Source organism: Microcebus murinus, chromosome 23, assembly GCF_040939455.1.
Source record: "Microcebus murinus isolate Inina chromosome 23, M.murinus_Inina_mat1.0, whole genome shotgun sequence".
Classification (NCBI taxonomy): domain Eukaryota; kingdom Metazoa; phylum Chordata; class Mammalia; order Primates; family Cheirogaleidae; genus Microcebus; species Microcebus murinus.
Genome location: NC_134126.1, coordinates 15441543 through 15466113, shown reverse-complemented (window position 1 = coordinate 15466113; position 24571 = coordinate 15441543). Strand labels below are relative to the sequence as shown.

Sequence of the window (24571 nt, the reverse complement as noted above, 5' to 3'; positions counted from 1 at the left end):
CATATTTCATCATTTTCTGTGGCAAGGCATCTGAAAATATTCTTTGTGTGGGGATCTAAATGTTTCCTTATAATTACTGATTCCCCAGATCTTATTTTGACCGTTTTTAAAAGCAGGAGGTGCTCCTGGTAAGAGAATGAACCCTATAAATTAATGACGGAGAAGATGAGGCTGAGGCATTACTGTGCTGGAGAAGCTCTCCCTGAGTTAGCCACCTGGTCTCTCCTGCGAGGGAGGTCAGCATCCCTTCTTGATATAAAGAGGAAGATGACCACTCAGCCCAGAGACTCAGAGTCAGAGTGAGAACGTGTGAGGAGAAGGGCAGCCCCTCAGTCAGGGGTCAGATACCTGATTGATGCTCAAACTCTTTTTCATCCAGAAGAGTTATCGGAGGTTCATTCATTCGTTGACTATTTAGTAAAAGCCTGCTATGAGGATAACATGATGCAGGCATTGCAGGTAATCACATGAAGGGGGCGCTGTGTCCTCTACTCTTGAGAAGAAGCTTGCACCATAGCTGAGGAGATGGAATAGGAATGTAATGGTGAAGTTATTTTCATGGCAACGATTACAGTGAGTAAACAAGGTGCTATGTGAATGCCACAGAAGTTCTGTGAGTTCAAAGGCGGTAGAGGTCACAGAATTGGAGAGATTATGGAAGGCTTCATGGCGGGGGCAGAACTGAACTGAACCACACATTGAAGGATGCCTGGGAGTGTGAGCAGCAGGAAGGAGGGAGGGTGTTCTTGGGGTAGTCCGCAGCAGGTGCCGTGAGCAGGGGTTTGAGGTGGGCGTGGGCATGGCATGCTTGTTCTGTGTTAATACGGTGGGAGATGGTACTGGAAAGATAGCTTGAATTCAGACTGCCTTGAATTGTCAGGCTAAGGAGTTTGGGCATTTTATAGGCAGTGGGGAGCCACTGAAGTAAAGTGATTAGTGATGGGAGAGCAGTGTCACATGGATGGAAATCGGAACTGTAGGAGGGGGAGCTCGCTTTGTGGGGTTACAGTGACTTCACTTTTGGACACGTTGCATTGGAGGTGATGAGGGGCAGTCTGTGTGCAAATGTCCATTACTTCACTGGACATTTGGATCTGGGGATGAGGCAAAAGGGGCTACATGTGGGAGTCGGGGACAGTGGCAATGGTGGGCGAGGATTCGGCCTCAAAGGGAGAGAAGAGAGAGGAGACAAAGCATCGAGGACAGACCCATGGAGCACCCCCACGATCAGGTGAGAGCAATGAGAAGAGGAAGAGGAGGGGACAGTGAGAAACTGCGAGATGTGACCACTGGGATGCCAAGAGGGAGGGGTCTCTGAGCAGGAGGGGACATCAGTGGTGCCGAATGCTGCAGAGTGGCCAGGGAAACAGAGGGTAGAACAAGGACCATTAGGGGGTCAGTGGGTGTCTTAGTGCAATTTCTGAGGAGTGGAAGGGACAGAGTCAGCAACTGGCCTGCCCAGGTGTATGTTTCGAAACTGGCCTTAAGTCCATATCATGTGGGAATGCCTTATTCACTCTGGTTATTTTATACCAGGTGGGTGTCACCAGCTGCTCAGCGTGGGAGCGAGTGGGAGAGAGAGGGTGTGGTGATGGACAGGCAGCAGCTCGCTCTGCTCACAAGTCCAGCCCAGAGGGCCCAGGGAGAGGCAAGACTGGTGGGTGCAGTGGAGTCTCATTCTTTTCTCTGAGCCTTCTGGTCCCTCTAGGCTTTTCAACTGTGAGCTGCCTTTTCTGCCACTGCAGCAACATCTTGCAGTGTGCAATGTGGGGAGTGGCTCAAGGCAGGATGGGACTGTAACCTGGGCACCTTCTCCTAGGCACTGCTTCCTTTGGTCTCGCCCTTGGCATGCTGCCTGACATGTGGAAGGTGCTTATTGCATGTTTGCTGAATGAATGAATCAGCCTGAGCCCACCCAGGCGGAGTGAGCTTTGCAGAGTGTGGGCTGCATTGTGTTTTCTGAGTCAAGAGGCCACGGGGGCGGATGGATGGGCGTGTGCCTGTCAGCCGCTCTCATGCTCCGCTCACCCCCACCAGCGGGAGCTGGAGCCCTGCCCAGCGCGTCCTCTCACTGCGCTTGGCTGTCCCCCTGGGCAGCATGAGCGAGCCCCGAGGGTGGGAGGGGAGGCGGACAGTGGTGGGAGAAGGGTCCTTTGCTGTCTGGGGCTAAACTCCAAACCTCCGAAGCAACTTTCCCAAAAAGAGTTAATATCTATTAGGTTAAACATATTTGGCTTTTCTCCAGACTGAGAAGTGACCTCAACTTAGGGAAAAGAAAAGATAGAGGTGGTAAAGCTACAATCTTTGTGATCCTAGATACATCGACAGAAAATAAAAACGCTGTGGACCAGTCGGTCCCGTGGATCTTGCATACCCTCCACTTCCCACTCGCGCTCCGGGCTGTTGCTCTACGCCTCCGACACCAGCTTTCAAAGAGATCTCTGGATCCTTGCCTTGCTGGGCTTGCCTGCAGCGAGAGGGACCGCTCCCCGCTCTGTTCTTTCCGAATGTTCTCCTACGGTGCGCTCCGCGTCCTGCCTCCTATCAAAGCCCTTCGTGGGATGTTTTTCCCTTCTCCTCTCTTAAACTGTAAGCTCTCAGAGGCTGTGACTGTGTCTAATTTATCTGTGAGCCTCAGAATCCCTGAGAACAATGCCGGGCACATCAAAAGGGATTAATGAGTATTTGTTAGATGGGTTTATGAATTCATGAATAAATAAACAAACACACAGCTCTCTCAGGTACCAGGGCATTTGGGCTCCCCAGACACTGGTCTCTATATATTCTTTAATTTTTTTCTCTTTTTTCCTCTATGCCCCTTTGTGACCACATCTTGGGCACTTATGTGTCACTTCTCCTCTGTCTACACTGCACATACACCAAGTTGTGTGTCCATCCTGGGCTGCACCTCTAAGGTCTGCTTTTAGAAACAGAAAGTCACCAGATATGCAGTGTTTGCTGTGTGTTACTATGGTCACAGCTGCTATAGCTGAAATGTATGTAACAAGCACTTATATAGCACTTATTGTGTGCCAGGTACTGTTCTAAGAGCTTTATATACATTAACTAATTTAATCTTCATACCAGCCTTATGGGGCAGGGTAGTATGCCATCTTAGAAATTTAACCTTCTGGGAGATTCTCTGGCTCAAGGTCATGCCCTACCTCTCCAAGGCCCAAGACCATGCCTATGACCTGTCTCTTAAGCAAGGAAAACATTTTTTCTACATGCAGTATATAACTAGTGGCCACATTTTGCAAAGAATCATGGCCTTACTGTTAGGACATCCAACTCTGCTATTTCCTAGCTCTCTGCACTTGGACAAGTTCCTGAACCTCTAGGCCTCAGAAAATAGAATGTGCCTCACGGTCCTGCAGCAAAAATTTGGTGAGACAACATTATGGTTGGCACTCAGGAAATGTTGGGTTGTCATAAATGAATGGTCTTTAAAACGTTTTTAAGCAAAATTTGCAGATCTTTGGTTAGCTGACATCATATTAGAATTGTGGAGCTTCTCAGGCTCCAGTTTGAGAGATGCTAGTTCTAGGGATGGACATTACATAAGGATGTGAAGTTAGTTTGCACCCAAGTAAGGGCTGTGAGGTATTGTGAAAGCCACCAGACTCCCAAGATGTCTGCATTGCCATAATGCTCCTCTGCTTTGCTATGCATTTGCACATGGTCTCCTGCCAACTTTTTTCTTAAGAACCCACTCCCAAATCCTCTCTGCATTATGTTCCTCAGAGCACTGCTTTGCATAAGAGTCTATTTCTTGGAAAAGCTCAACGGGGGAAAAATAGAACAAAAGGGGCTCTGATAGCTTAAGCATAAGCTATCTGAGTCTAACTGGCAGGGCGGGGGAAGATGAGGGAGCAGGCCTGGTAGAAGGGGCACATGCCTTTTGGATGAGGCCCAGCTTTGCAGACTGCTCAGAGATGGGCTAAAATCTCACAGGATGATGGTCTAAGATCCCACAGATCTGGGAAGAGCTTTCTGAATGAGGGGAGTAGGCTGACTGCTTCTCCAACCTTGCCACTCACGTCCATCTGTCTTAGCACAAACTCTTATGGTCCGGAGGCAGCGGGGGCACTGTGTTTTCTTCCTTTTCCAGAGGGGGCTGGAGGGACCGCCTGCCATCCCCGTCACTCCTCATTGCACCTTGGATGGTACAGTGCGGTACACAGCCGCAGGGTAAAGGCTTCGAAGTTTATTAATAATAGTCTGCGTGGGCTTAATAATCTAGGAAAGTTTCTCACTTGCTTTCTTAGCCCCTGTTGAGTTCCTAGTTTGCAGGTTACTGCTTGCAGAAAAACATGTGGAACATCTGGCTACCCCATCCTAACATTCTGTCTGTGTGGTGTTGGCCTTGTGCTCTGGCGTGTGGGACTGCACTTTCCAGGCACTGTGACATAGGAGGTTACATTGTGGCAAAATTGATGGCTCTGACTTCGACAAAGTCCCACAGTGGAATAGAGGGCTGGTGAGAAGATGTCACCTGTGTAGGAGTGTCTAGGCTCTGAGCAGTGCTGGGCTGCCAAGCACTTGTGCTCACAGCAGTATCTCACAAGTCACCAGTAGATGGTGCTCTGACAACAGGAAAATGCAGGCTACTGTCCCTCTGGCTGGAAAAGGATTTTCAGATGGTCTTCACACTGCTTTCTCATCAGTTGAGACTAATTGCTGATTTTCCACATTTCCATTTGTGGGTCTTTAAGAAGACAGTGGCACTGGGAGTCGAATGCCCACCAAATTCTCTTAGGAAGAGCATTATGGCAACAATCTGATCATGAACTTTTTCTAAGGATCCTCCTGGATCTTGAGGGCAGTCCATGTGTCCCCTGTCAAGCACCTTCCCGGTAAGGTGCCAGAAGCATTTGGCCACTGATCAAATTCAATTTGAGGATGGTAAGCATAGCATTTCCATAGGCTTAGTGTCATTGTGCAGTTTCATCTCTTGATGATGAACAATTTGGAATTACACCATTGCTGCCCTTCACAGCGTGGGTTTTAGAAAGAACCATAAACTGGAAGTCACATGTGTTAGGAGTCCACACTCTCTCTCTTATCAGATGTGGGCATATGGCTTCACGTTTCTGGAAGTCTGCTGCTTTGCCTGTCAAATCAGGGTCATGATACATGCGTTGCCAGGCTGATCTTGGAGGTCTGGAGTGAGGATCAGCTGTGGGGCTTATGCAAGCTGAAAACTATTAAGCACATATTATTCAACCATTAAAACTAGCTGTCTTGGGGGCTCAGGAGACTGGAGAGCATGAAACCCATATAGAAATTCATAGATCTCAAAGCTCTCAAAGCGATGACAGCCAGGTGGGGAGTGGAAGATGAAAATATCTTTCTACTAGCATTGCTAACCTTAGGCCAAGTCTTTCCCCAAAGTCATTTATGCCATTATGTTCGTCCCTATCCTTTTGGGCTCTAACCTCCAAGAATTTGTCCCCTTTAACTCCCCAACATAGGTGCCCATACTCCCCAATATATTTTCCATTATCCCCAACCTGTGCATTTGTCATCTCTGTCTCCTCGAAAGGCAAGAAGGCAGCTACCAACTCAAGTGGGTTCTCATGTTTCCATGTGTAATATCCTGTCTTGAGAGTATTCTAGGTCTCTAAAGAATTACGGCAGCCACAGAGAACATAGGACATGGCAGAGAGAGGACAGGGAATTTGTACTGGATCTTTACTGAGTGGATGACATCGAAGAGACAAGTCAGGGATCTCTGATCTTCCAAGAAGCACTTCCAGGAGGTAAAAGGCTCGTGAGCCCTGCTTACCCAGGGCACTTACAAACAGGCATACCCCTCCCCAATCTGCTAAGGAAAAGAGTGCAGTCCCAATGAGAAAGTGGGGTTTGTGAAGCAGTCTAGTGTGTGAGGTTATCCAATCTAATTTCATCTAAGAAGAAGATACATTATTTATGTCATCATTCATTATTATATTCTCAGTGCCTAAAACAGTGCCTGGGACATGGAAGGGACTCAAAAATATCTGTCAAATGAATGATTGGAATGAATTTTGTGCTATGGATTATGGCCCTGCCTGAAAACAGGGGAATGTGCTTGATAATTTCTGGAAGCCCTTTCTAATCCCAGATAGTTTACAGGGTTACTGACACAGCTACTTGCGACTGGTTCTGAGGGACTGACTGGCTGATGGGACTTCGTGGTTCCTGGCACTACCCTCCCTTTCACTTCTTAGTAGGTATTCAGAAAGAAGAGGACCCTCCAATTAAGGCAGGAGGAAAGACAGAGGAAGGCAGTAATGTGAAATCAAAAAAAGCAATGAGAGCTGACTCACCTTGACTAGTAATTCGGCCTGAACTGGGCCCCCCTGGATCACAAAGTCCAAGGGCTGCAGTACCTGCTGGAGGTGGAGAGTTGAAACCATTCCTTTACATTTGCAGAACCCAGAGAATTTTCCTTCGCACACACACATACGCTCACATACATTCACACACAATAGACACGTGTCAGTACTCACATGGCCTTGCCCACACACAGGCACATACACGTAGGAACACACGTGCGGTGCATTGAGATGCCGCCTCACTTCTCAGCAGTTAGTCTCACACGCAGAGACACTGCCCTTCACACGCACGAAGCCACACTCACCCAAGATTCCAACCTTGGGGCTTCAGTCATCTTTTTGTTTCCATGCCCAGCCTCTCCCTTTTCCCTTCCCTTCCCCTGCTCAGGTGCAGAGGATCTGGACAGGACTACCTGCGGAGGCTAAGGCAGGGGGAGGCAGAGCCAGTGTGGACATGGGAGAGGACAGCTGGCACCACCAGTCACCTGTGTTGAAAGGCTTGGTTGCTAATCGCAGGGGCTCTTTCTATGGGGCTTGCAGTCCACCTTCCCCACCTCTGCAGCTCAGATACCAATTCTGTTTTTTTCGATTCATAGGATACGTTTGAGAAAGTCAGTGGAGCTTCTTTGGGAGTAAAGGATGCGGGTGGGAGGACCCTTTAGTTTGTCAGGATTTTGAACAAGGTAGTTTTAGCCCATAACTCACCATCTAGGGCCCTAATGTCTGGACTCCCTGCCAGGAAAGGAGGCGCAGGGCTCTGCCAGAGCAGAACCCAGGAGGCCGCCCCACGAGGGCAGAAGCTGCCGTCGGGGCTGGCATCAACACCCGAGTGTAGAGTCCCCAGAGTTTCTAGTCTGCCCCACGGGGCCTCCAGGGTGCTAAGTGGGGAGCTGAGGAGAGGGTGCTGCCTTCTTCGTGGAGATCCCTGCCCGTGTGTGTGCGTGGAGCTTGGGAGGCGCAGAAGAGCGGCGACACGGCCCTAGCGCGGCTCACCGGGCGCAAAGGCCTGGGCTCCTCCTTAGGGCGGCGGTGGGCCGGGCACTGCGCCAGGCAGTGCCCGGCCCTCTCTGCAGGGACCGAAGGGTCCCCTCTCTGCAGGGACCGAAGGCGCGAGTGCGTGCGCGCCCCACGCCAGGTCCCCGCGCTCCTGCGGAGACTCCACCGCGCCGCCAGCTGTGCCTGCCTCTCCCTGCTCCGCACTACTTGGGGGAAGGCTGCTCTTCCTTGGTCCTTTGCGGAGGTGGCCGCTACCCTTTGGCCAAAGAAATCACTAAGGCAGACCAGCCTCACCTCCCAGGAACCTCCAGCCTTCCGGCTACAGCCCGCCCCTCCCGCCTCGCCAGCCCCTCCCCCGCTCCTGCCGGCGCTCCCGCGCCCCGCTGCGCCCCTGCGCTCTGCTGCGCGCCCTCCCCGCCTCCCCTCTGCAGCGCGTGCTCGCTCGCGGCCCGGTGCAGCGGGGCTGGCGGGGTGGAAGAGGAAGACCGAGTGGTTAGTGGGGAAGTTCGGTCCTCGGACAAGTCCCGTGCCAGGCCCGCGAGGCTCGGCGGCAACCTGTTCCTCCCTCGCCCAGCGCTCGCCCGCCCGCCCGCTCGCGCTCCCGCCCTCTCCCGGCGCAGCCGCGGATCGCTGTTGCGTGCTGATCGGGAGGCGGCGGCGGCACTCGGGGCGGACGCTGGCACTCGGGCTTCGCTGCTCTCTGGATGCTGCTCAGCTTCCACCCCAGGCGCAGGAGCTTGGAAGTCATTTGTCCCTCTCCGGTTGGATCGACTTCTTATTTTGATATTTCGGGCGTTGCGGTTTACGCAGGAACCTCAGTGCCGCTCTCCCCCCTCCCTCTCTCCCTCTCTCTCCAACGTTTGGATGCGTCGGTGCTGGCAGATTTAGAGACCCGAGTCTTCGCCGTGGAATTTCTTAGATGGACTTGCCGGGGCTGGCGTTATAAAGCATGTCACCGTAATCCCGTCCTCGTCTTTTTTTAAAAAAGTTCTTTTGTTTTCATCCCCCCTTCCTCCCCACCCCTCCCCCCGACCAATAAATCACCAAACTGTTACCTAGCGGGCCGGTGCTGCCTCTCCCCAACGAGGCGGTGCGTCCGCCAGAAGAGGAGCTATGTTTGAAGAGCAGCCTGCTCCACCCCTCTGCTCTCCGGCCCCTGAGCACCACACGCTGGCATTTTGAAAAAGCAATTGCCTCCAGAAACTGAGCGCCCCAAGCCCTCCCCCCACCCCGATTTTTTGCTTCTTGAGGAATGGAGCTTCGCAGAGGTTGTATTTAGATTCAACAGTTCCGAGCGGCGCGCCGCCTCTCCGAAGAGCTCGCGGAGCTCCCCAGAGGCGGTGGTCCCCGCGCCTGCCTGGATGCGGCTCTGAGTCTCCGTGTGTCTTTCTGCTTGTTGCTGTGTGCGGTGTTCGGCCGCGATCACCTTTGTGTGTCTTCTGTCTGTTTAAACTTCAGGATGGCTCGCTTCGGGGAGGCGGTGGTCGCCAGGCCGGGGTCGGGCGATGGAGACTCGGACCAGAGCAGGAACCGGCAAGGAACCCCAGTGCCGGCCTCTGGGTCGGCAGCCGCCTACAAGCAGTCGAAAGCGCAGAGGGCGCGGACTATGGCTTTGTACAACCCCATTCCCGTCCGGCAGAACTGTTTCACCGTCAACAGATCCCTGTTCATCTTCGGAGAAGATAACATTGTCAGGAAATACGCCAAGAAGCTCATCGATTGGCCATATCCTTTCTTGCCCACCATAACTCCTCTCTTCCCCTTTGCATTTCCTCGGGTGAGGGGGCCACGGAGCATGGAGTGTGTCCCCCACACCTTTCCTGGTGCCGATTTGCCCCTTTGCTGAAGTGCACTCTTTACTTCGGCGCGTCTAAGGGGCAAGCTTGGTGCTGTGGAGGCTGGTTTGGGTGCTAGTATTTTTCAAGGTAAGACTTTGGGTTTTTTGATTTTTCGTATGTGGAAATCTCTAGTGTCCCTGGGTGCGTCCCTTTCTGGGCTGGGCTTTGTCTGATTCCCAGCCCCCTCCCCACCCCTAGACCCTTCACAAGCTGTATTCTACATAAACTAGGGTGCCCCTGACCTCAGGCTTTCTTTAATAATCAATTTCCCCTTTTCCTCCCTTTAAGCCAGGCCCCTGTGCCCCATCCCCACCAGCTGGGGAGACAATCGCACTGTCAAAGGAAGTGGAGGCTCCATGAGGGATTTATGGGTTCAGAAGCTCCAAGAGCACCGGGCCAAAACCCTGTATACCAACAGACAAATGAATAAATAAAACAGCCTTCGGGCTGGGGACCCAGCAAACTCTGGGGACTAAGTTTAAGTTCCACTGAAAGTGGAGTGAATGCGTGTGTGTCAGGGGAGGTGATCTCTGATGCCACAGCCCAAACTGCTCCAAGTTGGAGTTCTCTTCTCGCCAAGGGAGAGCAGCCCATCAGGGCCCATGCTCTCCTGGGTCCTCCTGGCTTGGGTACTCTTGCTTCTGTGCTTGACCCAGCTGGTTGCTTGCAGTACCCAGGATCCAGGTGGATCTGCTGGGCCTGAATTTATCAGCTGAAGGGCGGAGGTGTGCAAGCAATCGGTCTCACTCTAGCTCCAAAGGAGCTGCCCTCCACAAAGAGCCGGTGGGGGCCGTGGCTGACAGCGGTGGTGTCAGCATGGAAGGAGCTTCTTTGCAGGTTTAATCAAGTGCACCAAATGCAGGCTGCTGATTAGGCATATCCCTGCCTCATTCTCGCTAAGGATTTGGATGCCTGGCACGGCCATTAGAAATTGTGGGTGGTGGGGTGGCGAAGGGGATCAGTAGGGGATTAGCAGGAGGCAAGCCAGCGGTGTGGTGTTATATATGGGAGTGGGCTTGGAAACGGGACTTTGATGCGTGTGGAGGGAGAATTGGGAAGGATGCACCTTCAAAGGTGGCCCCTTCTCTTCTCCCCTGTCTTCCCTTCTCCCCACTCCTACCCTCCAGGTGTGCAGCAGTGAGACAGCTGGGCTGCCCTTGGGTCTCCAGCGTTAGCCAGGCATGCGGCTCTCCTCCCCAGGGCCTGGGCATGTCCGTATTGCCCCCACCCCAGTTTCTGGCCTTCGCCTCCTCCTTCCCTAGTTCCCTGCTTCAGTAGCTCCGCAATGGGCTGGCCCGCGGTGCCCCTAGGCAGCTCCCCTCATTAGAAACGGAGGAGCATCTCTAAGCAGATAATCTTCCTGCTGCAGTTTGCAGCCTCCCACAGCCACCCCTGGCTGGGCTTCTCCCTCTCTCCTCCTCCCTGCACTCCCCTCCCTTTCCTACCCCCACAGAGCGGTCCCGGGGCCATACAGTGCCTGGATAGAATGATTCTAGGGTCGGGGTTTCGCGAGGGGGAGGGGTCGGGTCCCTGCAGTCAAGCCTGCCGGGCGCTGCACAAAGCGGACAGATCTCATTGTGTTGCGTGCTGCGGCGGCAAATACTCCTCTGGGCAGGTCTCTATAGATTTCCCAGCTGGGCCCTCCTCCCTCGCCCGCCCTCTCCAGTTCCCCAAATTTCCCATCACCAGGTGCTGCTTTGCCGTGCCCCTCTCTTAAGGGCATGTTTATTCAGACAGGCGCCCTCCCATTTCCCTGCGGTAGACAAAGCCACCCCGCTGCCCCGTGGGTGGCAAAGTGTGCCTGCAGCCATCGTTGGCACCTCGGACAGCGCCACCGAAACTCCCGGGCCGCCCCGGGCTCCCCAGTCACGCAGGTTCAGCACCTCGGATACTTCCGGCTGGGCCCAGGCTCCCTGGCTGGGAAATGAGGCACGTTTCCTCCGCCACGCGGTCGGTCGCCTCTTTCCACGTTTTCTCTTCCGCTGCAAAGACACCGCCTTTCCACCAGGCGTTGCGAGCGCAAGGTGTGGCTGTGAGTTTTACTCCTCCTTTTCCCTGTCTTTGGCCAAAATGGACCAAAGAGAGTCAAAGGAGAGATGCTCCAAGTAATTGATTTCAGCAACATGCTCAGAGCCTTGGCCCTGAGCCCTGCCCGAATGGTCTCTTCTTTCCCCATAGTTGGAAATTTTTCGCAGTGGTTCTCCAGCGTGTAGGCTACTGTAACAGTCTTCAGGGAACATCTGCTAAAGTGTTCAGTGGAGCCCAGTTGGAAAATTTAAAATATACCATGTTTGCATTTTTCTCTCGCTATACAACATAATTGACTAATATATTCTCTCTGGTGGTGACCACGTGCAAACATTGGCTTTTCTCCAAAACACATCTAAATTCCTAGTCTCATCTTCCCTTCTTTTCTAAACATACAGCTTCCAGAAACATCTAGCGTTTTCTTACTGGGTGTCAGTTTGAGTAGTGGTTACCCATAAAACTTTGGAGCTAGTCTGTTTGGGTTCAAATCCTAGTTCTTCCACCAGCTCTATGACCTTGAAAAGTTACTTCATTACTCTGTGACTCAGTTTCCTTATCTGTAAAATGAGGATGATAATAATGAGTTACTGGGAGATTAAATGAGTAAATATATGTCAAGTGCCTAGAACATTACCTAATTACCCAGTAAACTCTAGCTATTTTTATTAATGGAGTCTTGCAGAAATTTCAGCATACCTGAAGGGAGGGGTCTTAGTTCAAGGTGAAGTCTTCTAGGTTCTTACATTGGCTATGAGAGCAAGCAGCTAGGTTTGCATCATTTGGAGCTTGTTAAAAATTCAGAATCCTGGACCCCAGTTCAGATGTGCTGAATCAGAATCTGCATTTTAATAAGATCCTCAGGTGATTGGTATGCACATTAAAGTTTGGGAAGTACTTCTCTGCTCTCTGTAAGGGCCAGATTAGGAAAAAAAAGGAAGAAGGTTGTTCAGAAAACCTGCTAAAAACCTGCTTTGTTACTGACATATGCACATTCAGCATGCTTGAGGATTTTGCTTGATTGAGTGCTACAATACCTTTTGAGACTTATAGTTTTACTGGCTGCAGAAAGTCACTGTAGGCTAGGAGGAGGATATGCCCTTTTATGTGCTGTGTTAATGATCTCTTTGTGCTGTGTCTTACTGGTTTTTAATCATATTGGTCTGAAAAGATCAGTTAAGTAACAGGAACAGTTTAATTGTGCTTGTAGGACCCTCTGACTTGGGGGTGGGTGGGTAACCTTATGTCATTATTAATAGGGGAGGTCTAGTTCTTATGGGAATAAATGCCTAAGATAACCCAGATTTGGCATGAAAGATGATAGCAAGTCAACAGCCCACTCTGAATGTGTTTCATTTTTCTTGGAAGCTACATCTGCATAGGGAGATAATTTTATTTTCTTATGGCACTTTCTTCTGCAGTGGATACCATACCCTTTTTGAAAATGCTAATCTGATTTAAAATGTGATATTACATTCTACATGACTCCTTCTTTTCTTTTTTGCTCATCTAATAGCTCTAACCAAAGGGTTTTCTTCTCAGGCAGTTGGCTGTTCTGAATGCCCTCCCATGTTCACTGTGCTGCATGCCCAGGGCTAGTTACCCTGTGGACATACAGGATCTCTCGCATGGTCTGCATGATGCCCACACTTGTTTGCATTTTTCCAGTTCAGGGAGTCAAGGGAAGAAACGGTATGTCTGACTTGGAGACTTTGTGCTATACATGGGCAGTTGGAGATTTCTCCCCCTACACACACACACACACACACACACACACACACACACACACACACACACAGTCATCTCAGCAGGGGAGCACATGTTTTGTGTGGAAATGAACATGCCTTAAAGTAGGCAGATGAAATGTGTTTGCAGCCACCAGGATGATAAAGCTCCTTACCGTGAACCTGTGGGTGTTTATCTGTGATTTCTTGCTGTAGAGAGTTTTATTGTACCCCCCCCCCCCAGCACTCTGGCCATGGACCAGAGGTTATGTGCTTTAGTATTGTGAATTTCCTATTGTAAATTGTCCATTTACTTTGGAGGATTTTGGAGAGGAGTACTGAAAGTTCAGTTCCCGAATCTCCCATTTTGGCATATAGTTTTCTTTTGCTTTGGTTGACTATAAATACATAGCACATTGCAGGATAGTAGACTGTAGTCCTGGTAAGAATTTCACATTTGATGTAACTCCAGTGAATCATGAGTCAGGATGCCTTAATTAGGGCAGAGGGTGGCAGCTAACAAGCAATAAGTCTGTAATTATATCCTATGATCAGATAATGCAGGCACGCCTCACATCTTCTGCGTACCTGTGCATGGATGCACACGGCGAAACAGATCGCAACTGCGGTTGGTCCTGAGGCTGCAGGATAGAGGTTTTCGTTTTCTGAAGATCCCAGGACAATCTCTGAATTGCCTGTTGGCTTTGTCCTTGCTATGAGGTGTGGGTAATGTTTCATCTGGAAACCAGGCCACGACTTGTTGTGGGGACATTTGTAAGTGGGATGCAGCCTGGAAAGCAAGTGGAGTGAAGGAGTTTGACAGAAATGAAATGACTTGAGGATAGAGACAAAAATATCTTAAATGTGATAGTTTTGTCTGTTGGTTTGCATATCATTATTTCCCCACTTCCCTCCACTTGCTTTTTCTGCAATAGGCGCAATGCACACTATGAATTAAAGGAGGAGGAGGAAAAATAATCAGAAGAGGCCTTCTTTTTTTCTTCTTCGGAAAGATCCAGACTCTGGAATTATTAGCTTCATCCAAAATTGCTTATCTCTTTTTAGCTATTGCTGTATAAAATGTAGGGTTTTTTTCCCCTCAAAGTCGGCTGCTTTCCTCCCTCTTTATAGGAACATCTGGTTTCTTTCAATCTTATATTCTCAGTTCAAATAAAACTGAGTCAAGCTTTGCTCCGTGCTCAGAACTCTTGCAAACCCTTTGGCTCCTGGTGTCTGATGGGCAGGTCGGCCGCCTCCCTTACGTCACACGCAGAGCTGCCCAGGAAGCTGCAGCTCGCCGGACGCCAAAGCCCAGCTGTGCAGTCCTATCCATCGGGGGCCACTCGCTCATCTTGCTCTGCTTATCACTGACCACAAAGACATAAAAGAGGGAACCTAAATGCAATCGTAATTAATACCCTTTTATTCAAGGAGTAAGAGACCAAGCCTTCACTTTCTCTTTCTACCCAGTCTTCCGCCCATCTTTCCATCTTTCTATATTTCTCTGTCTCTCCTTTTTAGGTTCAGCCTTTGTGAATAATTCATTATCTGTGTGGGTTTTTCCTAGGATTTTCAGAAAAAGAAGGTTATTTGTCTTCCTCTTGGATGATTAAGGTCTCTCACGGAGGGCCAGTTTCAGAAATCAACTTTCCCCCTAAGTCCTCCGTTTTCCGCAGCGGCACTGCGACACAGCACGAAGGGAGCTGGGGAAATCTCTAATGTGCTTTTTCTTGCCATTTTTATAGTGACCGTCTCTGACCCAGCCCTGTTACATTTGGGTGCCCCATGAGTACGCAGCTGTTCCCCTTTTCTACTCAGAGACCATGGTTAACTGGAAGGTATTTATGTCCCAAAGGACTTGTCACTCTGAATCCTCTTGTCATCTTGGGTTTTCACGCTGATAAATGCTGAACCACTGAGCTAAGGAGCAGGCTTCTATAACTGTTTCTTTTCAGATTCCAGTGTGAACTCACTTAGGGATTGTGGAGGGGGTGGTGGCTGTGGGAACAGGCATGGAGATTAGTGTATAACACCCACTGCCACCACCACAAGCACCGTGTGGTTTCTAAAGCAGTCCCTTTCAGAGAGGGATAGAAACATCAGGGCCTTGGCTGAGTGCAATGACTTGAGCCTATAATTCTGGCTGTGCAGGAGGCTGAGGCAGGAGGATCACTTGAGGCCAGGATCACTTGAATTTGAGACTAGCTTGGGCAACATAGTGAGACTCTTCTCTAAAAAAATTTTTTTTAAAGTTAGCTATAATTATGTGATGGCACTCTAGCCTGGGTAACAGAGTGAGACCCTCTCCCTGAAAGAAAAAAAGGAAAGAAAAAGAAATATCAGGGACTTGGATCAATGTTTTTCTTCCCAAGCTTTCTAAACCTACAGAGAGAGGGCACGGTTGAGTTCACCAGTCAGTCATGTTTCTGGCATCAATCTTAATTAAGGACAGAAAGGACAGCAGACCCCTAGTGGTCTCTTATGCATTAAGCCTATTTCAGGGAGATGTCTATGGTGTGTCTTTGTTCATGGAGTACCCCAAATATGTTTCCATATAAACCCTGGTGAGCCCCTGTATCCTGATCTCTGGAAAGCAAGGAGCAGCTAGAAGGTGCTAGGGGAAGATGGGCCAGATTAAGGGGAACAGCAGCAAATGACTTTAAACAGTGTCAAGACATCTCCTGGCAGAGCAGTGGGTACTTCTTAACAGCTTCTTTGTTTACTGTATTTCGAGTTCCAAATATGTAGGACTAAACAGTTCCAAGCTGAGTCCTTCTGCATATTTAAAAAAAAAGTGGTGGTGGGGGGAAGCTTGAAATAGACCCATTTGTAAAGCAGCAGTTCATGTCAGAAGCAGGTGGGCAGGGCTGGAGGGCGTAGTGTCCAGACTACGCCCTCCAGCCACGTGGGGGTTTCAGAGAGAGGCCCTGCCTGGCACTTGTGCCAAGTGTGGCCTTTTGCCTGTGGGTGGTTGATTTGAATCGCTCTTGCAACTCTGCAGAATTTTGAGGCTCTACTTTTTGTGGCATTTGGTCCTGCTGCTTTTTTGCTGCATTTGGGCTGCATCTGTTCCCCCTCATCTCTGGAGAATTTGGAAAGCCTCTTTCAGATGTATTCGTAAACTTCCCCAAGGCTGTGTTCTTAAAGGGGGGTTGTCTTTATTTCTTCTCTTCCTTTGGGCAGGTACAAAAAGGGTGTGGCTGGATGGTAGATAGCAGGCTAGAGGGGGAAAGAAGAAATGCCAAGGTCAATGTCATGAACGGAGCCTTGGTGGTGATTGGACGCTGGTGTGATTCTTTGCTGAGATGCTGGGTGTCCTGAGTGGGTCCTTGGACCCAGAGAGGAGGCTCTGCAAACCAGCACGAGGAGGAAAATTTGTCCTTACAAGTCTATTCCAGCGTCAGCTTAGCTGTAGGTTAGGAGGTTTTCAAACTTTTAGTGCCTCATTCTCAATTTCCACGCCATTGTCTCATGGGGCTGGTCAGAGTCAAAAAGCATGAAATGGATTTTCAACAGTCACTCACCGACGTCCTGGCAATTTCCAGCTGTGTGCTACTGGGAACGACTTTGTGCTTTTCTTTTGTCAGTGACCATTCCTTCCAGCAGGTGATTTCCATCAGCATCGAGGCAAATTCCTCATTTAGTCCCTTTGTGTAGAAGTCAGACCTATATTCTCTGCCTGTTTCATCTACGTGACTGGCTGTCAAACTCCAGTGCATCTCAGAATCACCGGGAAGGCTTGTTAAAATACCGATTCCTGCACCCTTCTTCCAGAATTCCCTATTCAGCAGGTCTGGAGTAGGGCTTGGCAATTTGTGTCACAAGTTCTCAGGTAACACTGATGCTGCTGCTCTCGGAACCGTTACTTTGAGAACCATTATTACTCCACACGGTTTTGTCATCCCCTGGTAATGCCCTTAGAGAAGTCCAGTCTTACCAATTGCTAAAGAGATTCCCCATCCTAAATCTCTCTCTCATATGTCAGCTAAAGCCCTAACGAAAGCTTATTCTTTGAGTTCAGGTAGTGAGATTTCTCTAACAAAATGTAGATCTGGGGTGCCGGACATATTAAGCTAAATAAACGATACTGTTAACTTTGAGTTAGTTCATCTTGTTCTTCCTGGCCTTATAACCGAGAGCAGGTTGTTCTGCGCATGGACATGCTCCTTTTAATTCCAGCTCAGTGCTGGCACATGGTGAGCAGTCAGTAAATTTTTGTTGAATGATTTATAATCTGATCAGTGACTATTGATTTAACAAGCATCCACAAAGTGCCTATGATATGTGTCTGGTGTCACCCTGACCAGGACCTGTAGGACCAGAGGTGGGCCTGGGGAGGGGACAGGAGGTTGCTGGGAGGTAGTGTGAGGGCGCTGGATGGCTGGGAGCGGAGGACAGGATCATCACCTAGGAATTGGGAGGCTGTAAAAGACAAGATTACAATTTTGATTGTTCTCTTGTACAAGGTCGCACGATGACAGTTGTGCTCGGGATTGTTCCCGTTTCTGTATTACCCAACATGGGCTTGGCCACTGTTAAAAAAATACAGAGTATGTATTATCTGGCATTTTGTAATACACAGCTCTTTATTAATTGGCATACAGAGACCTATAGAATAATGACAATAATGATTTCTAATGATGGCCCCTAAGCACCACAGAATGCTGTAGTGCTTTCTGAATATCTCCAATGGAGCATTCTTTACATTATGTTCAATGTAGTTGGAATGGTGCATGCACTTCATTGTATTCTGGGTTTTTGTAAATTATAATTCATATTAGTTATATAAAGTAGCTCTTTATCACTTTTTTGGTTAAATTAACCAAAGTGTTCTTCTCCAGCTATACCAGATAACAGAGTAATTGCTGCATTGTTCTAGAAATCAGTCCTTTTAGCTCTAGAAATACTGTAGGACCTCTAAGTGAATCCTGGTGCAATTGTCATATCATTAGGTGGTGCTTAGAACAAAGTTGTTATTTTAAAAATGGACTGATAGCTCAGCAGGCTTTGGATTTACTTGGCAAGTTCCCCAGCTGGTAAGCCAGTGTCACATCTAACTGGGTGTGCTTATTCCTACAGGCTAACGTTGAAAGTGGACCATCAAGATCTCCAAGAGAGCTTTCAATAAGCATCTCAGCAAGAGGTTGTCAGATGATACCTTACTCAGTTTGACTCTGAATTATCCAACTTTGGTTCCTTGGGTTTATTTTCATATTCTTTTATATTCCCATCTCCCTTCTCCTTGAAGGTCAGTGGATCTTGGATTCTAAAATGGTTCAATTGAAGGGTGATAGTCTTTAGGTTCTCAAGGGTCTGTTCTCGACACTATGGAACTTTAGAGTTGGGAATCATCAGAGTGGCTGTCTAGATGTCTTCTAAATCAGTGGTCCCCAACCTTTTTGGCACCAGGGACTGGTTTCATGGAAGACGGTTTTTCCATGGAGCGGGTGTGTGGGGGAGAGAAGGCAGAGCTCAGGCGATGATGTGAGTGATGGGGGAGCGCTGTAAATACAGATGAAGCTTCGCTGGGTCCCTCTTCCCCACTGCTCACACCTTGCTGTGCTGCTGGTTCCTAACAGGCTGGGGACAATATTGTCCATGGCATGAGGGTTGGCGACTGCAGTCTAGATGACTCTTTCTGGAGTACTGGGACCATTAGTTCTTTCTAGTGTGGTGTGTATCTGTTTACTTTCTATATCAGGCTCACAGATCCTATTGAAATCTGGTTCATACTGTTGACCTCTTTCTCCTGAAAAGTGCACATACAATCTTGCATTCTACTTTAGGGGTCCATGAATCACAATTTAAAAACACCTACCATGTTAAAAAATTCCAACAATATGGGATGCTGGGCTATGAGGAATAGTGCTTCCCAGTCAAACATCAAAACCTTTATGTACAAGTATGGATGTGTTTGCGCTGGTCTGTCGGCCAGACTGCCGTGAGAGAACTCGAACGTTATAACCAAAGAGCATCAGTTCAGTACAAGAACACTTTCTGCATCACCCTGAGAAATGGCCATCAAGCTTGAGTACTTCTAGTGAAAGGGTGCTCTTCTGTTATTTCAAAAGCACAGCATCGTTAAGGTATAGGAAGTTGAAACATTCCTCTTTATAGCTTCCACCTGTTTTTTTCCCCCTCCTGTTTTCTGTTTTGTAAAGCAACACAGACCAAATCTACTTCTCATTTACTTGATGATTTTGTTATTGAATAGTACTGTTGGCTAGAACTTTCAGTGCTGATGAATGTTTTTGTCTGTGTTATCCAGAATGGGAGCCACTAGCCATGTGTGGCTCTTGAGCACTTGCTATGTGGCTAATGGGACTGAGAACTAAAATTTAAATTTTATTTGATTTTAATTAATTTAAAATTAAATCATCACATGTGGCTAGTGGCTACTGTACAGGACAGCACAGGTAGAGAGGGTACACAGTGAGTCAGAAAGCCTAAGTCCCCCTTTAGTTTCTGTCATTTATTAGCTTTGTAACTGGGCAGGGTTTCCCTGGTTGGGTGTTTCAGGGCTTCCCCTGGTCTACTCTGCACATCACCCCAACCTTTCTCGACCACCATAATCACCCTCTATCTAGCTGTGTCCAGTGTCCTGCTAATCCTTGAAGGCACTGACCTCTTCCGAGCTTCCATGCCTTTGAACTTGCTGTTCTTCTTCCTGGAAAGACTCTGGCTTTTAAGACTGTACTCAGAAGTCATTTCCTCCATGAAGCCTTCCTTGATTTCTCTTGGCAGACTAAGAACAGCGCCCCCCTCTGGGCTCTCCCATGGCACTTCATGTATGACTTTGTTGTAATATTGATCACATTACCTTAGTATTGGTTTAGGATCCCTGCAAGGGCAGGGGCTGTTGTCTATTAGTATTTTAATTACTAAAACGTAAAATAGTGCTTATTAACATTAGCATCTAAGACATTTGTTTCCATTAAAATACTTTTTTTAGATTTTAAAGAAATAAATGGCATTCTATTTCTGTCATTACTTGAAGTCGTAGTCAGCTAAAAGCCCAAGTCTTTTAATATGAATTGATGACAGACTTAATTTTCCCTCACTCTGTTCTCATTCAATTTAATTTTTGAATCTAGATTTAGGACTCTGTGTTTATTTCAAGTACATTTTATCTCTTTACTTTTGATCCAACAGTCCATCCTGTAGAGATCCTCTTTGAGTGTGGACAGAGGACTAACATTCATTGAGTATCCACCAAATTTTAGACTTCTCTATTTTTGAACAAACTGACACTCCAACACGGCAAGTGTTATTATCCACATTTTCACATACGGGGGAGCTGAGGCTAAAGAAGATTAAATCACTTGCCTGAAGTCATCACCGGTGAACTTGAAGCAGTCTCTCGACTCCAAAGTTCAAGTGGTTTCTACGACACATTGTCTATGGAACCACAGCTATTTAATGAGTGAGCTCTTTACCTTGAACCCTGCGTTATTTGCAAACTTGATAAGGACATGCTTGATGCTTTCATTCAAGTAATTGATAAAAATATGGTTAGAATTGGCGACCCCCCCCCTTCTGCTTACCATCAGTGCATTAGTCAATGTGCATCGACTGGCTTTTTTCTTAAATCTTCTGAACTGTGCTTTTGCCTACTGACATTTCTCTATTTTGTCTGTAAGAACATCGTATGAGACATTTCATGACTACTTCACGTCTATTTTAAGCTAGGATGTAGCTTGTTGCTTTCTCCAAAGTTCACTTTAGGTATTGTTTACAGAGACTCAGACAACATTTTATTTCTTTACTAGACAATGAAAGCGTGGAACCCTAGAACCTCAGGAATTAAAGGGATATCAGATGTCATCGGTTCAATACCCAGTGGATGAAAGCTTCACTTTACAGTTGAGGATTTACCAGGCTGCTTGGAAGCATTAGGGTGGCATTGTTAAAAATGTGGCCTCTGGAGTCACATCTTAGTGCCACCTCTGCCACTTCTTAGCTGTGTGCCTCAGGCAACCTGCTCACATTCTGTGCCTTGGAGCCCACAAATGTAAAATGGTGGAAATGGTACTGTACCTGTAGGGTGTGCCTTATAGGGTTTTTGTGAAAATCAGAAGAGATAATATATGTAAAGTGCTTAGAACAGTGTTTGGCACATAGCAGCAGAAGTTGAAGTCATCCAGAATTAACCAGATACTAATAACTAGGATTTATGCACAGCTTACTAAGTTTTCTCCTTCTAACAATACCATCCTTCCTCCTGACTCTTACCAGGTCTGACTTGAGTGCTGTGCTGCCAGGTAATGTTTATGTGACCTGGCACTGGGCTTGTTAGCCCCCTGAGCCTTCAGATGTGACGTGGAGACCACTTTCCCTGCTTTGCTACCTTGCAAGACTGTGGTGAGGTTAGCATCGGTGATGTGTATGAAAGCCGTCTGTAAACGTGTTAGGTGTTAGTACTAGTGTTATGTCGATAGAGTTTGTAAATATCTAACATTTATTGAGCATTTACTATGTACTGTGGTAAGTGCTTCCCATGGGTTATTGCATTTATTCCTCATGACAGTGCTATGAGGATATGTATTCTTGTTTTCTGCATTTCACAGATGGTGGGATTAAGGCACAGAGAGGTTAACTCATTTGCCCAAGATCAGACAACGAGTATGAGCTGGAGGCCTGGATCAGAGCCGATGCTCTTAATCACTGAAGCTAGATCATCTTTCCATGAGCTTTTATTTTTTTCTTCTCAAAATTATTGAGTTTATATTTTAAAAATAAATTTTAAAATACCTACATCAAAACCTGTCTTCCGCTGTATGTTTCTAATGCCTATTTTGCACTGATAATGTGCCTAAGGACACATTTGGATTTTCAACCTAGAAAAATATCTTCATGGGCAATAATGATGCAAAATTTTCCCAGTACACTTTTTGATAAAAGCAGATCAGATATTCAGAACCATCTGCAGCCTTGAACAAACTTGCTTGATTTTGCTTCTGTTTGTACAAAAACGGTAGCCAGAATTTTCAGGGGGCTTGATTAATGGCATGTGGAAGGGTCCCTCTTAGGGTCCCAGCTTGCCCTCCTGGCAGACCTTCTTCTCAGGGCTGCCAGCTTCTAACTACTCCCTGTGTGTTGATGGTCCTTGGGTATTTATGGTCTCTGTCTTTGTTCTGCCGGAGAAGGGAGGATTGGAATCCATGAACTATACAGGAAGCTTCTGAAAGGGTTAGAGAGATCTGGGGGGAAGCAGGAGGCTCCATGGCTTGGAGCCCTTGGGAGTTTGCCAGAGGAACTGGTGCAGGTCTTCTGATCTGGGATGCTGGAGGACCTTTCACCTGTGGGAACTGGATACTGGTGTGGACGAGAATGGAGTATTAGGATGCACCACTTGGCTTCTGGAAACCAGACAGAAGACTCAAAAGAAATTAGGGAGTGGGCCTAAAAAAGTTAAAAGAACTGCCTCTCCCTTCTGCTAACTTTGGATGATGTTTGCGTGGAAGTTTGTGTTTGTGAAATAACTGAGCCATATGGATGCACAAGGATGCATGTGTTCTTCTAGTCTGTTGATGGAGGAGCAGTTGAAGGGCGTGGGCTTGCCTGGGGGTGGGGTGAGCGGGTGGGCGTAGTGACATGAGGAGGGGAGGTCTGGGGGTATGGGCCTATGTCAGTTCTGAGGATCTGGGCATTTTGGCAAGAGAACACTCCTGTCTCATAGAGCAGTGTGTATGAACCTATGTACTTATTTTTGAGAGCACCATCTGCCCCCCCCCCCCCGAACTTCTATGGATGTGACAGCTCTGGGTAACCTCTTACCCTGGTGATGATTAAAGAGTGACAAATGCCCACTCAGAAAAGCTGTACAGGCTCCAAAAGACTGAGCTCATTTCTGTCACAAACACCAGTAGACAGGCTCAAGAGAGCAAAGCAAAGGAATAGATTCTAGGAAATTAGAACTTCCAGCAGCTTTCCATCCTTCCACTGTGAGAAAGGCTTGGTTCAGAACCACCCTGCACAATCCTAAGGTTGATCACCTCTCTTTTTCTCGTACCTTCAGTGTTTTCATCATAGAATTTTACCAACACCCTATAGGCAGCATCGTTCAGGCCTGGGGAGCTTTCTATTCTGCAGTCTGCATCCCTGAGCCTGCAAAGAGGAGGTGGCCCTTTAATGAATGCCTGTTGCAGGACAGGCACTCTGCAGGGTGCCTTAGAGGATCTCATTTAATCCAGCCCTGTGTGAAGTGGGTGTTGCTGTTCTTATTTGACAGATGATCAGCCCAAGGCCGCAGGTAGATGTGGTCTGGCCGACTCTTGGGCTATTCTCTTTCCATTGGACCGAGCTGCCTCAGGTCAGACTAGAAGACTAGCAGGTACTGTTCCCTAACAGAGCATCTTTTTAGGATGATACTGCAAGCCGCTTATGTGCATCTGCAGCACCCATTGGGAGTGAGGCTAAATCCATGGAGGAGTGAAGGATCCATAGCTGGGAGAAGAGCAAAGATCTCTTACCTATCATCATGTTCCTCATGAAATGGATCTGAGACTTCATGCCCTTTGTCATTGGAATGCAAACTTGAGTTGGAATCTGGGATCTTTGCTCTTTTGTCTTCCCTCCCCCAAAACGCCAGTGGCACAATTCTTTTCTCACTCTGCAGAGGGCCTTTCATTTGGAAATGCCAGTTTCCCTTTCAATATTAGCATTTAAAGTCCATTTTCTTTTTTCCAGCCCTCAGAGATGCTTACCTCAGTCTCCTCTGTTCTGGGGTCCCCATAGTGTGAGTTGCAGTGTGGAGGTGGCAGCTTTCTCGACCTTTTCTTGAAATTTCATGTACTGAATGCTACTGCCTTTGCAGCTTCTTAAGGAAATGGGGGTTGGGGTGTAGGGAGGCTGCAAAAGAGACTCTCCTATGCTGATAGAGAGTGTAGAAAAAGCTTACAATAGGTTTATGGAAAAGCTGCCCTTTGCTCCCCCACAGGCCAGCTTTATGAAGATTCTAACTTTTCATTTACTAACTATTAGAGAAGTTTCTAGCTCATCCAGCTGGTCATTCTTTCCATGGACTTTAGATGTGCTCAAGGTGTTCCTAGGTGTGCCAGGATTTCCCTGTTGAGCATTATTGTCAGGTGTCCTCATTAGTAGCTTCACCAAAAATGGCTTGTCTTGATTTTATAATAGCAAGGGGTGCTCATCCTTTCTCCCTACTCCTCCTCCCAGGATGGTCCCCCTTAGCACCGCAGGATAATGGAATAGTAGAGTTATAGGGACCTGGGAGAAACTCTGATCAAACTTTTATTTACCTGCAAGAAAACTGAAGGCCAGAGAAGTTAAGTGAGTTGCCACAAGTTTCTCAATAAATGACACACAGGGACTAGAACCTGGGCTCCTGACTAGGTGCTGGGCTCCTCTTACCACATTTTCTCTTTTCTTTCCTCTGCTCAGTCATTTTCACTCTAGCCCCTCATGCTCCCCTGGAGCTTCTTCATCCTTTTATTAGTTAGCAAGTATGCATTTTTTGGTGTTTCTCTTGGGGCATAGGGGGTTGGATATGAGGAACATGATTCATAAGAAGAGATTTAAGTAAGAAAAAGTAGGACTGGACAAGAGAAGGATAATTCAGAGCTGGATGCAGTGGCTTAGGGCTGTAATCCGAGTTATTGAGGAGGGAGGCTGAGGTGGGAGGATCACTTGAGGCCAGGAGTTCCAG

General features: G+C 47.9%; 1 protein-coding gene across 1 annotated transcript in view; it reads left to right on the top strand.

Moving 5' to 3' along the window:
• Positions 1–24571, top strand: part of CACNA1E (calcium voltage-gated channel subunit alpha1 E) — a 470804-nt gene that overhangs the window by 141184 nt on the left and 305049 nt on the right. The window contains exon 3 of the mRNA XM_075997040.1: positions 8775–9041. Within this exon, the coding sequence (XP_075853155.1) occupies positions 8775–9041 (267 nt within the window). The remainder of the gene's footprint in view (positions 1–8774; positions 9042–24571) is intronic.